This window comes from Pagrus pagrus (genome assembly GCF_965226575.1).
Source record: "Pagrus pagrus genome assembly, chromosome: 13".
NCBI lineage: Eukaryota > Metazoa > Chordata > Actinopteri > Spariformes > Sparidae > Pagrus > Pagrus pagrus.
The window spans coordinates 5,676,270-5,691,485 of record NC_140197.1 but is presented as its reverse complement, the minus strand read 5'-3'; the positions used below and the strand labels follow the sequence as shown (position 1 = coordinate 5,691,485).

Sequence of the window (15,216 nt, the reverse complement as noted above, 5' to 3'; positions counted from 1 at the left end):
TACGTCATCACCTTCCCACATATACTTTAAGGGAAGCATCTGGTCCTGTCCCATCCTGTCCTGTCACTCAGAGCTCAGGAGGTATAAGAAACACACAGACACTACAATGTCCAAAACATGTGTCCCAGAGTGGCAGGGGCCTGATGGCATCTAATGCAGTTTGGATCTGAGCCGGGGTATATCTGGGCCAGTCTGACTCTGCAGAGGTGCAGGCGGTTGAGTATCTTAAATTGAACCAATCCGTGCCTAACACAAATTGAGGATGTATGTACTCTCTTGATAGTTCTTTGCCAGGTTTCCTCAGAAAGCTCCATGCTCAAGTCTTCACCCCACCGTTCTTTCAAATGGTGAAGAGAGTTACCTTCCATGTCAAATCAAATCAAATCAAATCAAATTTTATTTGTATAGCCCAAATTCACAAATCACAGTTTGCCTCAGAGGGCTTTACAATCTGTACAGAGACGACACCCTCTGTCCTTCGACCCTCGATTCGAGTGAGGAAAAACTTGCCCCAAAAAAGGCCCTTTTAACAGGGAAAAAAAATGCGGCAGAAACCTCAAGGAGAGCCACAGAGGAGGGATCCCTCTCCCAGGATGTCCTGTACAATACTGTACAACTGAGACACACAGCCTGGTATGTGAGGCTTAAGCTTCAGACATTCATCAAGTGGGCAGGCTGGAGGTTTGTGCGGGAATGATGAAAAATATGTACGAGTGAAATTGTGTATTTGAAGGTACCTGAAGAAGTGGGACTTAGGTAGGTTGTACTCTTTAACAAACTGGTCAAAAGAGCCAAACAGTCCATTAATGAATAGGTCCCCTACACAATGAAGTCCCTTCCCAAACCATGTCTGAAAAGCTGCATCTAACAAAGAGGGTCTAAAAAGGGGATTGGCGATAAAAGGCATTGACACCAAAGCTTGCGTAAGGCCAAAGTGTTTATGAAATTGGGTCCATATACGTAGAGTGCCTCTCACAATTGGGTTGTCTGTATGAGCCCCCACTGCTAATGGTAATGGGCCACACAACATAGATGCTAAGGAGACTGATGAACATGCTTGTTGTTCCATGAGAGACCAGTTTGGACCATCCCCTTTCACAAAAGTATTGTACCAGACAGTCACTTTATGAATATTGGCTGCCCAATAATAATATAAAAAGTTTGGCAGCACTAGACCGCCATTTGTTTTGCGTTTCTCCAGTACAGATTTGGGCACACGTGGTATAGTCTTATTCCAAATGAATGTGCTAATATATTTATCTAATTCTTTAAAATATGATTTCGGCAAGAAAATGGGAACTGTCTGGAATAAGTATAGAAATTTTGGTAGAATAACCATCTTAACTGAGTTAATGCGACCGGCCAGAGATAATGGAAGTGTTGACCAGCAATTGGTACCCTTCCTAGCTTGATCTATAAGTGGTCTAAAGTTAAGTTTAAGAAGGTCTTTATAATGGCGTGTTACCTTGACTCCTAAATATGTTAGGGGGCCAGTTATGACTCTAAATTCGCATGAACCAAAGGACATCGTCAATGCTTTACTATTAATGGGGAATAATACACTCTTTGTTAAATTGATTTTATACCCTGAGGCCAAACTAAATTGTGAGATTGTGTCCCGGCACTTTGGAATAGCGTTTTCAGGGTCTGATATAAATAGCAAAAGGTCGTCCGCATATAACAAGACTTTATGGACTTGCCCCCCCCTGTTAATTCCCAATATTTCATTGTTTTGTCGCAAAGCTATAGCCAATGGTTCAATGGCAAGATTAAATAGAAGAGGGGACAGCGGACAGCATTGCCTCTTTCCCCTATGGAGGATGAAATACTCAGAATCGATATTATTGGTCCTAACTGATGCCTGTGGCATAGAGTACAGTGTTTGAATCCAAGAAGTAAAAGTCGGGCCAAATCCAAATTTGTTTAATGATTTAAAAAGGTGTCCGTATTCGATTCGGTCAAAAGCTTTGTGTGCTTCCAACGAAATTGCTGTCTCTGGAAGTTGGGTCGAGTGCTCAGAGTATACTATATTAAAGAGGCGGCACAGGTTATGATATAACTGCCTGCCCTTTATGAAACCCGTTTGGTCAGGGTGCACAATAGTTGGTAAAACAGATTCTAATCGTAGGGCAAGGATTTTTGTGAGTATTTTGTAGTCACATGTAAGTAGGCTGATTGGTCGGTATGATTCGCACTTAATTGGGTCTTTATCTTTTTTTGGTAGAACAGATATTGAAGCCTTGGTCATAGATGTAGGGAGCTTTTTTTGTTTAAGCGATTCTGTGTAAACAGAGCGTAGGAGTGGTGTCAATTTACTGGCAAAAGTCTTATAAAATTCAATTCAATTTTAACGACTTCTTGAAAACTCACTTAAAAAGTCATACATAACTAAGCCACTATACTTTCTAATGGAGGTTGCAAAGAAATGAATGAAGTATAGTAGCAATACTGTGATATAAAAATACTCCATAACAAGGACAAGTCCTGCAATGAAATTGCCTCTAAAAGAAAAAGTACAAATTATATAGTTATATATACAATATATATATAATATATATACAATTATATACATACTGTACAGTATACAGTGCCATTCTTATATCTCCTGTTTTTACTGTTTTGCTTTGTTATTGGACTTCCTTGCTAGTCATGAATTGGCCATGATGAGCTATAAATAGATAAATAAATAAATAAATAAATATTAATATGCTATTAGGTTAAATTACGCTATGAATGTATACTCTGGTGTATATACTGGTGCTGCTGCTGGTCATTCTCATGAACACTTTAAATTAATGGTAAAATAAAAAAAAATATATATATATAAAAAAAAACAACCTCGGCCGTCGTCACCTGACTGACCAGTAGTCTGTCAGAGCGTGACGTCGGCGCTGCCAGCGTGGAAGGCACGTCGCCAATCCAGGAAGTAAACTGTCCGGTTCAGCCAGCCGAGTAGCTACAGAAGGAAGCCGGAGCAGGATAGACGTGTCAAATTCACTATCTCAACACGCTTGCAGAAGACTTGTGAAGGCGCCCCACGACGTTTTCTCCCCACAGGCTTTCTGAATCCCCCTCCACAAGCAGAGGCGGCTGGGCTGTCCGCTGTGTGCAGTGACGGTAAGGAGAGCTTGGTCTGTGCTGTGTGTTTTTTTGCTAACCCTCTGTCAGCCTAGTGACAGGAAGCGAACACACCGCTTCCTCGCTGTTCTGTGGTGCTTTGTGACCTGCTAGCTGGGAGGACACTTATATGAAACGTCCGTTTTCAGCGTAACATTGCTGCTGCTCTCGCCTTCAGTGTGTCCGCTGAGAGGCAGCTGCTGACATTGCGGGTGCACCAGGCGAGGAGGAGACGGCAGCCCGATGGACTGTCAGAGGATCCTCCTTTTAATGACATCAGCAGTGCACCTGCCAAAACTGTGCCACGTACTTGATATGAAGCCATGTAACATGTAAATGAGACATAGTCAATGTCGTTGATATATATATATATATATATATATATATATATATATATATATATATATATATGTATGTGTATATATATGTATGTGTATATATATGTGTGTATATATATATATATATATATATATATATATATATATATATGTATGTGTATATATATGTGTGTATATATAAACACCTGACAACTGTAACAGGGTAGTAGAGGCACTGCAATAACTGTAATAATAATAATAACAATAATAATAATAATAAGAATAATAATAATGAATCTTAATTTGCACAGCAAAAAGAGGTCAAACAAACAGACCATACAGAATGCCAATATGTTGACACATAGGATAAAACAGCAAGAAGCTGTGTTGAACCTATTGTTTTCGTAGAGATTGTTATTATTATTCTGCAGTGGAAACATTTGAACACTTAGGATGCTCAAAAATTCATGTAAACCAGCACAGACTTCAAAACTGGCGTAAATTGCAAAGTTCTGCAGTGACTGGGCCCCTGACACTGTCCCCACTGTCAGGATAAAGGTGCTTTGATTTTTAGTGGGATCATTGCTCTCATCATAAAGAACATATTAGGAATATTTTGCCCAACCGGAAGTCAGCCATCTTGGATTTAAGGATGCAGTGATTAACTAATCTCACTATTAACCATGGTTTAAAGCATCCCATTTTTTTTTTTTAACGGTGAAGGCTCTGCTTCACCAAGGTGATGATGTTAACATTATTTTTGTATGAAAAGAGACCTGCCTTTTTATGACTTATATGTATTATTTGGCTACTGTATTATTTCTATTTTTGAAAGGCATTTCTAAAAACAAAATACAATAAAAGAAAAAGAAGAGAGCGTAACATGTCATGTCACATTTGAGGTTTTATAATGTCATCATGTAAAGGCTACAGGCAGAGTGGGAACTCGGGGGCAGGGCCTGTTTTTCTTTGGGACATTTAGAGTGTGCTGCTGTATTTCTGCTGTCAAAAACTGCAAAGTCCAATTTGATGGGTTAATTTCAGGCCTTGAAATAGTGGAGGCTTTAATTGGTGTGTATCACAGGATATTTAAGTGTGTTTACTGTAAGTGATGATCTATGCAGCCTGTTCAGACAGAACAGACCCTTGGGTTGTGCCCTCTATAGATAACTATCTAACTAGCTATACTTTGGTCTTTTTATGGCTCAGTTTTCACTCTCAATGTCTGCATGTAGATTTGCTTCATGCAGCAAACAATGAAGACTTTATTTGACCTTGATAGACTCACATTTTTTATTTTTTTTTATTTTTTATATATATGTGTATGCTGTGAATACAAAATTCTGTGTTGCGTCCACACACACTCACTTGTGTTGCAGTGTTTGTAATGACTGATTTTGAAATGTTTTTCCTAATATTCTCTTTAACTCTCTCCCAGCACACACACACACCTCTCACACACACAGACACATACACCACAATCACCATAGACGATGGTGGACTCCACGCTGACTCAAGTGGGCAAGAATCTGAGTGAAGCCATGAGAATCTTGGGAGATGGACAGAGGTAAGAGTAGAGGCTATTATACCTTTTCAACAAGCATCTAATGTGACAGCTGGAAAAACAATGACTCTCTGATGATTCTGTGATGTCAGTGAAAGTGGGAGCAAACTAGCAAAACTAATAAAGCATCTTTAAGTCCATTTTAGTTCGAATTTTTAACCAAGGAGCGAATTAAGTCAACATTGTATTATACACCATTAGATCATCTTGACATCTCTCTTTGTGCTGTGCATCTATTTAGAGAGCTGGAGGTGGGAACAGAGAGGCAACGCTTCAGCAGAAGCAGCATCCCTGGACCTCTGCAGGGGGAGTAAGAGAGAGAGACACACACACACACACATTCAGACACAGACGCACACGTAATCAGGTTGGGTTGGAATTTAAAGTTAATTGTTTATATGTTTTTATAATTCCATTTTTATACAGAGATTAGTGCATACATGCAGGTTTTTAAAAGCTGACGATCCCACTGAAAATATGTGATCGACCACTTTCCCATTGTTACTAAGGCGCCGGAAAACAAAACTCTTTCAAACTCAAGGCAGACTGTATAATGCACAAGCACTGCTTGATCGAAGACTAATGGAAAACTATTCTTGTTCATATTTTTTGCTGAGATTGTATTTCCACTGTACTTAATGTACAGCATTTGTTGAGTTTTATCTATTTTAAAGGGCCATCTCAGGACGGGCATTGCAAATTAGCTTGATTTGCTTGGGCTATAAATGCTGTAGTGTGTGGCAGATTATGCTACACACTTTTCCCTTCAAAATTAACATGAGATAAATAGATAGCTATTGCACGCCAACTGTCAGAACTTCAATGTATGTCTACCAAACGTGCAGGAAAATAGGTGAAAAAAAGCAGGCGGCTTTTTTCCACAATCAAATATTATATTTTCACAATCCAATGTCTGTTTTTTTTTTCAATTTGATAATATGTTCAAATTTAGAATATTCACTGACTGAGGATTTTGTTCTTGTTTCTGGTTCACTAACCAACTAGAGAAGTAGAAGTAAGCAACCAATCAACAACTGGTTTAAAGAGTAAAGATGAATATTTTTATGTAACAAAATTCAGTCAATATCGACTCACCCACATGCTGATGAGAAGTCCGGTGTAGTTTCTTATTCCTCAAAGTGCAGCTGGAGAACCGCGGGGTACCCTCCTGTAGCAATAATCCATATAACGAGCGTAAGTGGCGCCCGAGACGAAAAGGTCCATAAAACTACACAAAAACTTTGTAATATTCCTCCATACTGCTCGTCCGCTGCAATCCCAGTGTCCTGAAGTGGTGACATCCAGAGTTTACTCAAAACAACGTCATTTAGTACATTTTTTTAGCCTAAACAGTCACTATGCTATATCTGCCTGGAGGCATGCACCCGCGTTCACGTAAGTCTCCCTCACAGCCGATTGCACTACGGAAGCCGCGCAGGACAAGATGAACGAGACTCGTGATAGATACACACCTGTATTTACTTCCTGCTTTGAGCGACCGAGAGACACACAAACACAAGAGGGATCTGCCTGCACTAGTGATTTGAAACTTTGACACTCACAGCAGGATGTAAATACCAGTGTGTATCTATCGCGAGTCTCGTTGATCTTGTCTGGCGTGACTTCCGTAGTGCAAACGCTGTTCGGGAGACTCGCGTGCCTCCAGGCAAATGTAGTATAGTGACTGTTTAGGCTAGAAAAATTTACTAAATGACGTTGTTTCGAGTAAACTCTGGATGTCGCCACTTCAGGACACTGGGATTGCAGCGGACAAGCAGTATGGAGAAATATTACAAAGTTTTTGTGTAGTTTTATGGACCTTTTCCTCTCGGGCACAATTGACGCTCGTTATGTGGATTATTGCTGCAGGAGGGTACCCCCGCGGGTCTCCAGCTGCACTTTGAGGAATAAGAAACTACACCGGACTTCTCATCAGCATGAGGGTAAGTCGATAATGACTGAATTTCGTTCTAGAGTGAACTATTCCTTTAACTCCGAAGTATAGTATAGTAAGGACCCTCGCCATGACCTTTATTTGTTTCACTTAATTACTGTAGTCATTTATTTAATCCACAAAATAGCCTCTATATGGGGGAAATGTCTCTTTAATTACCCTGCAAATCTTCCGTTTTTAGTGCAGTGTGAGATTTAGTAAATTTGTTTTTTAGTTTTGTGTTTAATGACTCTTAAAAGGGTTCTCCGGCAATTTAGTTTTGCTTTTCCAGGATTTTGGCACACTTGTGAGAGACAGGATTCAGAAAGAATGGTTAAAATCAAAGCAGCAGAGTCCGAGATACCTTGACTTTTAGCTCCAAAGACACTGGATTGACTTTTCCACAACCAATCAGTGGGTTAGGGTTAGGGTTACGCATGAAACTGTTAGGGCACTGTCAGTGGCAGGGATGTGTGTGAATTGTCCATGTGTTTGTCCTCGTGCAAATGCACAGGATGCAAACCAAGCAGGAAAACATTGCTCATATAAGATGTCATAAACTCCACAGAGTACCTTTAAAGTCTTCTCAAGTTGGCCAATAAAATAATGTTTCCCAGCATATTTAAAGCAAAGTGCTGTATAGAGATCACTGACACCATTCGGAGCAGTTCATTTTAAATAGAAACTAATTAAACCAAATCCAAATGTATTACCATGATTGATGAATTATACTCTGACAGCTGGGGCAAAGAAATACGTATTTTTTTTCCATATATAGAAAACAGCAGTGTCTTCAGTATTTGAAGTAAAGTAAGGCCCAATTACTAGCTTCTCCTAAACCTTTAATTGCATCTAATTGCATCTTACCACAACTGAATGCACCACAGTTGAAAGTCAAATTTGTAAGGAAAGTTGACTTTTGAGTCTCATTCCCAACTCAACAAATACTGAGTCCTCAGGTCCGGTTGGCGGCCAACCCATATCATCAGTATTTGAAGAAGTGGGAATGACACTCAATAATCAACTCCTTTAACTAAGTCCCTTGTAGGTCAGTAATGTTAACATTAGACACAGCACTCAATCTGATCCTTATTATTTAAAGTTCATATTTAGAGACTAACATAGTTAGCTGACTCTGCTGAACAAATCGTTAGGAAATATTTGTTTGTACTGTCACAAATGTTGGAGATACAGCAATTCTAAAATGTTTAAGTTTATGTTCTCCTCATGACATTTTTAACATTGGAGTCAGTGCGGACTGAATGGCTCTCTTGTCAGTTCCTATCTCAATGAGCAATATGTCTAAGTCTGGTTACTTGGATAGGTGCATTTAGTGAGAGAGGATGAGTTGTTTGGATGCTCATATCTTGTATGAATTGTGGAAATTATGGCCACAGTTTGAAGTTTTTTTGAGAAAACCTGAAGAGCTGAAGCTGATCATTTTTTTCTTTGTGTTTCCTGTGCAGTGGTCAGGATGTTGCCGCTATACTGCACCTTGTTCACAACCTCATACATGAAGAGGAGGAGGAAGAGGACAAGCCCAGCCAACAGTAAGTCGGATTAATCAGTGAGAAACATTACATAAGCATAGTACCGTCAGCATGTTGAAACTTGACTGTTACAAGTGAACCATTTCATGTTTAGACTATTTGAATTTCCTTTTCTGCATCATGTTGAATCCAAATCCACAACATAAAGAATGAACTGTAACTATGACTAAGATGATGCAATTTCTAATGTTTGTGGAGAGTACTTATAGGTGTAAAGTCATGACAATGAAAAAAGCTGAGTCATGTCAGGTGTGTCATCTACTCACTGTTCCTGATTATAAAAACCACATTCATTTACAGTGCCTGCATGGTGCTTGTCTACTTTTAGACTCTTGTAGAGAAGCAGATCATTTAAAAACAACTCCCAAACTGGCATGCTGTTAGAGGGAAGGAGCAACACTATAACAGTACAACCAATTTAGTTTTACTGATAAGATAAGAGATACTCCTTTATGTAAATAAATAATGATAGAGGAGATAACTCAGTATAAAGTGTGTGATGAGGCTGCTGTATGCTGTCTCCAGTAGGATGCAGAACGTGGGAGAACAGGGTCACATGGCCTTGCTAGGTCACAGCCTTGCAGCCTACATCTCAGTTTTGGACAGAGAGCGACTGCGGAAGCTGACCACTCGGATTCTTTCTGACACCACACTCTGGCTCTGCAGACTGTTCAGGTAGGTCTGGGGAGTGAAACGAGTTATTTTGTGGGCATTGTGACACTAAAAAAAAAAAAAAAAAATGAATCCACTCTTTCACAGCCGTGACTTTCACAATGTAAACTTATTGGTGTACATCACATGACGTTGTAGTTACAGTGCATATTGGACAACGCATACAAACAATTATTATCTGAAAAGAGGTTTAAAAGGGTAAGGGTCACGACAAATAAAGTATACATTTCAGTCAAAGAGATGAATCTTTGGAACAATCTCGGAATTATTTCAAAATCTGTAATATTAAATTATTATTTGATATGCCATCATGCTTTGTGTACATGATCAATCTATTTTAGTTTGTTTATTCAGTTGATATTTGTATTGATACAATCTGTATGTATGTAGTGTGTATATGCATGTGTAGTAGATATAACTACACAGAGTATTGGGTTGTGTTTAGAGTAAATAAGGATCAATCTATCAAAAGAAAAAGCTCAAGATGTTTTTGTGGGGTTTTCATAATATGTTAAAGTCATTTCTTCCAGAAGTTACATTTGCCAGTGCAATATATCTAGGTGTCATTATTTTCAAATTTTTGTACAAAAAAAATGTTTGGTTTAATGTTAAAATGTGGGTGAAATCTGGATAAAAGATGTCAATAATAATAAATGCTAAATGCTGCATTTGAGTGAAAAACTCAATTTTTTTTTTATTTTGTCAGATTCTTGTTGTTTGCTGTCTTTATAATATCTCTGAGGAACATTTTTCAACACTTTTTTGTTTAATGTAACTTTGTGCTTTCAGTACTCTATATTAAGACACTGATCTAATCTGCCCCTCAGGTATGAGAACGGTTCAGCTTACTTCCATGAGGATGACAGGGATGGCTTGGTCAAAGTGTGTCGGCTGGTCATTAATGCCCGATATGAAGAATATGCCTCTGAGGGCTATGCTGTCCTCAGCTTCAAGCAGCCAGTTATCTACCAGAGCGCCTCTGGCAGACCTGGACTGGGACAGCATCTGTGCAGCCAGGTAGGAAGGGTGCACACAAACTCACGTACCACATTAATGATGAAGATTTAAGCCCCTCTGTGAGCATTTCTTGTGAATATTCCCAGATAAATAAATATTCTAATTAAATCCCAGATCTAACCTATAGTACCTCTGTGAAATATTCAACATGAAGAGGTTTCAATGAAATGAATGATGCCATCCAGGGCTCAATATTTACCTGGAGTGAGTTACTCTTGAATTTCAGCTAAATTAAGTATTTTAGAATATCGTCTTGGTAGAGCCCGACTGATTTATCAGTTTCCCAATATTACTGGCCAATATTGGCCTATGACGATATGATTGTTTTTACAGAACATAACACAAAAGATGATGAGATGAGAAAAAGATGCTTGGGGTAATTTAAGATTATTCAATTATGAGTGAAGTGTACTCTTTCTGTGTGCCGATTATTGTTAAAACTGTAAAACATGGAGTGCCTCTGTTACATATCTTTGTAACACAAGTGTTAAATAACAACATTTGATGGATCATTTAAAAAAATGTGTATATAGGCTGATATATCTACATTGGAATTTTTTGCTCCCTAATATTGACACTGGCCCCAAAAAATCAAGTATCAGTTGGACTCTACCTTTTTGTAGCACAATTAATATTGTATAGGCATAGGCAGAATTGGCAAATCTGAGACTTTCAGTTTGTGTGCTTACTGTATATGGCCACATAAAATGTGACTGATCGGTATTCAGCATTACGTAGTTAGAGATATTTTATTGTAAATTATCCAATTGCAAACATAATAGAAAGTGATTTTAATGTCAGTTTCTGTCTCATTAGCTTGGCCTGCCTCTCTCTAGTCTGTGCACAGTCCCATGTAATACCATCTTTGGATCCCAACACCAAATGGTAGGAGAATCCAAACATTTTGAAAACACACTTTCCGATTGTTCAAAAGAATTCATTTTGACTCAAAATCTGTTTGTCATTGTCAGGACGTTGCACTGTTGGACAAACTAATCAAAGAGGATGTAGAAGCTGGGAAGCTTCCTTTGTTGTTGATTGCCAATGCAGGTAATCACACCAGTTATTCCTGACAGGAGTTTGCTACTTGGAAAACACAGTTTAGTTTAAAGGGACACTGTAATTTTGGAGAAGAAATTCAAACTCAGAATTTTAATATCAACAATATTAATGAGGTAATAATACAAAACTTTTTTCTATAACTGAATAAACAAGCTGTTCTCAGAGGAAAACAAGGTCACCATTCACTGTCTGAAGCCGGAAAGGTGGCAGGGTCCGCCACATATAAACAAAGTAAAACAGTATAAAATGTGTTGTCCTTTAAGGTCAGTTTGTTTATTCAGTTTATTCAGTCATGAAAAAGAAAAGAGTTTGTTTATTTAATTTGTTTAGGCAGAAAAAATCTTCTCATTAAAATCACTTCCCGTGTGTGTGTGTGTGTGTGTGTGTGTGTGTGTGTGTGTGTGTGTGTGTGTGTGTGTGTGTGTGTGTGTGTGTGTGTGTGTGTGTGTGTGTGTGTGTGTGTGCGTGTGCGCGTGCGCGCGCGTGTCAACTCGCTATCGGAGAAAGTGAGAAAGCATAGATGGTGCAGAAAATGAGTACTGAACCTGTTTCAAATATTCAGAATTGATATGTATTCAAAAATCTATATTATACTACAGTACATTTTTCACTATACAGTTCCCTCCAAAACTATTGGAACAGCAAGGCCAATTCCTTTATTTTGACATCAAAAGATGAATATGAGACAAGAGAGCAGCATTTCAGCTTTCATTTCCAGTTATTTACATCTAGATCTGTTAAAACACTTAGAAGATAGCATCATTTGTTTGAATCCATCCATTTTTCAAGTGAGAAAAATTATTGGAACATGTGACTGGTATTTTTTGTTGCCCAGGTGTGTCCTATTATATTGATTATTCAAACAATAAATAGCGCTGAATGTCTACTCTCAGTTTCAGCTTTGAGTTTTGCCTTTGCAGACTGCATTTATAGTTAAACAGGTGAAACCAACATGAAGACCAGTGAGCTGTCTATGGGAGAAAAGCAAGCAATTTTGAAGCTGAGAGAGGATGGAAAATCAATCGGAGCCATTGCACAAACATTGGCCATAGCCAGTACAACCATTTGGAATGTCCTGAAGAAGAAATAAACCACTGGTGTACCCAGCAACAGATGTTGAACTGGTAGATGAAGGAAAACATCAGCAGTTGATGACAGAACATTGTGAGAGCTGTAAAGAAAAACCCTAAAACAACTGTCAGTGACACCACCAACAACCTCCGGAGGGCAGGAGTGAAGGTATCACAATCCACCGTTCACAGAAGACTTGAAGGCAAAAGTACAGAGGCCACACCAGAAGATGCAAACCAGTCATTAGCAATACGAATAGGAAGGCCTGATAGATATTTGCCAAAAAGTACAGAGACGAGGCTCATAAATTCTGGGACAAAGTTTTATGGTCTGATGAGATAGGATTAACCTTTACCAAAGTGATGGAAAAAGGTATGTGTGGAGAAACAAAGGATCTGCTCATGATCCCAAGCATACAAGCTCTTCTGTGAAACAAGGTGGAGGTAATATCATGGCTTGGGCTTGCATGGCTTCTTCTGGGATGGGCTCATTGATCTTCATTGATGATGTAACACATGATGGCAGCAGCAAAATAAATTCAGAAGTCTACAAACATTTTGTCAGCCAATTTAAAGAGAGATGGAACCAAACTGATCGGGAGATCCTTCATCATGCAGCAAGACAACGACCCAAAACACACTGCCAAAACAACCAAGGAGTTCATCAGGGGAAAGAAGTGGAAGGCTTTAGACTGAAGTCAATCTCCAGACTTAAACCCTATTGAGCATGTATTTTACCTGCTAAAGAGGAGACTGAAGGGAGAAACCCCCCGAAACAAACAACAACTGAAAGAGGCTGCGGTGAAAGCCTGGAGAAGCATCACAAAAGAAGAATGTAAAGGTTTGGTGATGTCAGTGGGTTGCAGGCTTGATGCAGTTATTGCAAGCAAAGTGTCTCATTTTGCTGACAATGTTAGGCGAATATGGATGGAACAATAATGGTTGCCGAGAGGCTAAGCGAGGGAAACACTTTACTTGCCGGACACGCTTCTGTATAATAAAAACCCAGCTCCAGAGGAATGCTGAATCACAAATTTATTAAGGCTAAAACACAGGCAGTGAAACATCCTCACAAAACCTAAAACCATCCAAAAACTGTGTACTTTAGCGGTCAGCAAAGTACAGTAGGTACTACTTCAAAGTGGCCATTTCACTCGCGGGGAGCGAGATTCACGCAACGCGTGAAATGTCAGTGACAACTGTAGCCACTAGGTGGAAGCATAGTACTGAATTGCAGCTCAAACGATTTTGGGACAATTCCACATTTGACCACAATGTTGCTGCAATGGAGAGTGGCGCTGTTTTAGGCTACAGGTAGAGTGAATGGAGAGGGGGACTGCTAAACCGTATCAGATTGATTCAGACTGATTGGCTGTGTCCAAATTCAGGGGCTGCAGCCTTCAGTGGCCTAGCCTTCGCGGTCCACGAGGGCCGGGTCCTTCGGACAGGTCTTTGAAGGCCTCGTCCACCGTTGTTAAATGGGACGGTCTAGCCTTCGGAGTATTTCCTGGTTGCCTCACCAGATGTTCCCGCCCCTTACCCTTGCGTCACGATTGTGAATGAAGAGATGCATTAAAGTCTGTTTTGGTTCAAATCTATCAAACGTGTACATTTATTTGTGTGTGTATAAAAATTAACGACAAAATGTGTCAAATCTAAATTGAATAATTAACATTACAAAATAAACATTAACCCATTGGTGAATAACAACTATATTTACCATAGCATCACCAGCGTCACGTGTTTTAACTGAAAGTTGAAATTTGGAGGTTTTGAAGTTTAACATATCTGGCGTTGGATGTTTACATGACTAAAAACCGAGTATAAACCCATTACTTAAATGTGAATGTCATGTCTACGCCACTTGATGTCGCCATTTTCTCTTGCTTCCTCTTCTGTTTCGGGACTGAGCAGCGGTGCGCAAAGGATCTTGGGATATGAGAGGCCGCGAAGGATAGTTGCGGTGCGTCCTCCGAAAAGAGGGAAGGCCAGGCTGCATTTGTGGGCTGCGTTTGGAGGAGCCTCTGAATTTGGACAGCCTTAGCGCAGCGTTGTGACGTAATTGGCCTTCAAATGCGCACTTCGTGGGCTGCAGCCCCTGAATTTGGACACAGCCATTGTTTCACAGCGGTGGGACACCTCAATTATCTGGGTGACCTTGGATAATCACTTGTGCTTTCTTTGTTTTACAGTAGAGCTAAAATATGGACATTAGTTGTTTTTTAAGGAACATTTGTTTACTGGTAAAATTGCCGACCTGAATTATTGTCCCAGTCCGCCCCCGTGAGCCTATATCACGGCCTGACTGGATGTTGCTTAAATATAAGAATAGCCTATAATAATATCTGATACCCTAAAGACATCTGAGGTTGTAATTTCGCTTGCTCGCTCGCTGCAGCCACGGCTAATAAGCGGAGGCAGAAACAATTACGCACAGGCTACAGAAGTTTCAACGTCCATACAAGCATTTAAGAAATGATTCTTATCAGTTCCATAATTCAGAGAGGATTTTTACTCAACGAAAAAATGTATAAAGATCAGCTTTTAGGTTGAAGACACGACAGCAGCACGTATGTCCAGACGCTGATGTGTGTTATGACTGATGTATAGCTCCCCTGGTAGAGCAGCTCCCTCAGTAAGCAGAATCTTCTGCTAGTATGGGTTCGAATCTCAGTATGAGCAGTACCGTTAGTTAATGTGTTTTCTTTTCTCATCATCATTATGATCACATATGGCTCCAAGTTTGAGCAAACAAATGAGCAAATGAGCATTAATTCTCCGCCGGCCGCGGCACCAGCTTTCCTGCTTGTGTACATAAAATACATTAAATTCTGACACCACAACTGTAGCGTACCGAATATCAATAGATGATAACCAGAAAAAAAAACGTTCTATTGATCTGATTCACCGGCTG

The 15,216-nt window shown here is 39.6% G+C and overlaps 1 protein-coding gene across 1 annotated transcript in view; it reads left to right on the top strand.

Annotated features, from left to right (window-relative positions):
* Nucleotides 1-2,918: 2,918 nt before the first annotated feature.
* pdxdc1 (pyridoxal-dependent decarboxylase domain containing 1) overlaps nt 2,919-15,216 on the top strand; it is a 52,518-nt gene continuing 40,220 nt past the window's right edge. The window contains exons 1-8 of the mRNA XM_084370365.1: nt 2,919-3,117; nt 4,873-5,001; nt 5,240-5,308; nt 8,398-8,481; nt 9,007-9,156; nt 9,981-10,170; nt 10,987-11,055; nt 11,142-11,220. Of these exons, the coding sequence (XP_084226491.1) occupies nt 4,928-5,001; nt 5,240-5,308; nt 8,398-8,481; nt 9,007-9,156; nt 9,981-10,170; nt 10,987-11,055; nt 11,142-11,220 (715 nt within the window). The 5' untranslated portion in view covers nt 2,919-3,117; nt 4,873-4,927. The remainder of the gene's footprint in view (nt 3,118-4,872; nt 5,002-5,239; nt 5,309-8,397; nt 8,482-9,006; nt 9,157-9,980; nt 10,171-10,986; nt 11,056-11,141; nt 11,221-15,216) is intronic.